This window comes from Frankliniella occidentalis, unplaced genomic scaffold (genome assembly GCF_000697945.3).
Source record: "Frankliniella occidentalis isolate FOCC.00 unplaced genomic scaffold, Focc_3.1 Scaffold37, whole genome shotgun sequence".
NCBI lineage: Eukaryota > Metazoa > Arthropoda > Insecta > Thysanoptera > Thripidae > Frankliniella > Frankliniella occidentalis.
The window spans coordinates 1,257,888-1,259,754 of NW_026267167.1; the positions used below are offsets into that span (position 1 = coordinate 1,257,888).

General features: G+C 43.0%; 1 protein-coding gene across 1 annotated transcript in view; it reads right to left on the bottom strand.

The window, feature by feature from the left end:
• LOC127749167 (uncharacterized) overlaps positions 1–1,861 on the bottom strand; it is a 14,983-nt gene extending 13,122 nt beyond the window's left edge. The window contains exon 1 of the mRNA XM_052266286.1: positions 139–1,861. Within this exon, the coding sequence (XP_052122246.1) occupies positions 139–1,756 (1,618 nt within the window). The 5' untranslated portion in view covers positions 1,757–1,861. The remainder of the gene's footprint in view (positions 1–138) is intronic.
• Between the last annotated feature and the right edge of the window lie 6 nt (positions 1,862–1,867).

A 1,867-nucleotide genomic window follows, 5' to 3' on the forward strand; every position in this document is an offset into this window, starting at 1 on the left:
AAGTTATTTCAGATTTGAAATTGTGATTGTTTCAACCTTTGTTAGAGACAAGTGCATTTGATTATGGTGATGTGAAAATCAATAAGCCAACCAAATATGCAGAAAAGCACCGTGGTCACCATATTTCAGTATCATTACCTGCAGTACTTAAGACTTTAGCTCTCTGGGTATCTGCTGGTTTTGTCACCCGATTTGGTGAGAGCGATAGCAGAATGTTTGGGCTAACCATCACCTGGGCCCCATAGAAGCGCCGGCCAGTCATGTTAGGATTGAGCACATTGAGCACATTTTCTGCACTGTTGTAGGAAACATTGGGGCTCAAGCTAAGCTTTGGTCTGGCTTCCCCAAGGTCTGCTACGCCTTGATCCACGTCACCATCACCTTGGTCTTTATTGATATCCACATCACAAACAGAAATTAGGGGAGAAAAATTGGCCATGCGATAACTAGCACTTCTTTGGACCTTCTTATTTTTCAGTGCTTCTCCTATTTCACCACCTATAGTTAGTACATTTCTGTTAGTAGAGACAGCCTTCTTACCTTCAGAGTTATTTTGGGGTTGCTGTGATTCTCTTTGTAGACTGACATCATCTGGACCATCAAAATCAGTTTGCAGGAACATGGGATTGGTCTTGATAGTTGGTCGATTATCAGGCTGAACATGCACATAAGCACCTCTTGTAGGAGTAGTATTTCGTGGAGACATAGATCTCATTGAGCAATTCGTTAAGTCTTCTGTTGGTGAGACTAAGCCTGCTCTGATGATTACTCTGTTGTTCCTCTGATTCAACAGATCTGATGTTTGAAGCATTGATGCTCGAGATGGTTGAATTGCACTGCCTCTTTCAAATGAGGTGATAGGTCTCGTTTGAAGGGACAATGGTCTGGGAACACTGCCTCCACTGTGTGAGGTCTCTGACAACAAAGATTTGGAAGCAGAGTGAGAAGGACTCCGGTTGTTGATGCCATGTGGCAAGCCACTGGCCTGTGACTGAACTGGCCGAATTATCGATTTGGGCATTCGATGCCTAGCTACAGGACTTGGGGAAGGTGATACAGATGTGTCTTTCACAAATTGTCCAGGAGCAAAAGTGGTATGAGCTCCTTTTCTTCTACGTAAACTGTCAGATGAATAAACAACTTTGCCCTCAGAGTCTAACATGACGCGAGCACCCTGTCTCTTCTTCCTCTCCAAAGACGACTCGGAGGATGAGCCGGAGAGAACTGACGCAGCTGGATGCTTAGATGAATCTGGAGCAGGAATTTCATTTAAAGAAACATATTCTTGGTTCTCCCATGTCTTAGCAGTTGACTCACAAACAGACTCTGAAATTTCAGAGCGCTGTGGAGGACACTGTGGGAGTGAGCTGGGCTTGTTGTTGTTTCTCATATCAGTTATAGTAACATACTCTCCAGATTCGTCAATGCTGTCGCTTTCCTCTGGAACAAGGTCTTTGCTATCACATCTAGATTGTGGAGCAATAGGACAAGAATTTGCAGGTGGTTTTGTACTCGATGTTTTCCGAAATTTGCTGAGCATATTGGAAAAGGGAATCAGAGCATCTTTGATGAGAGGTAACTGATGCAGTGGTTGACTTGGTGAATCTTCTTCAAATTTAGAATTTATTATAAGTGTTCCACCACTCGGTGAAGGAGGACGGATTTTCTGATTATTGTTACTTTCCTTAGGACCATTGTCCAGGGTTTCAACCGTGGCATATCCAGACTTTTGATCCACATGAATGATACTTGTCATAGATGTACTGGTAACAGGGGTGGTTGGTCTAGCATTGCAGTTGTCATCAACTGTAGTCTTATTTGCATTACTATCAGTTCTTTGATTATCATTATGTTGACTGTAGCGATT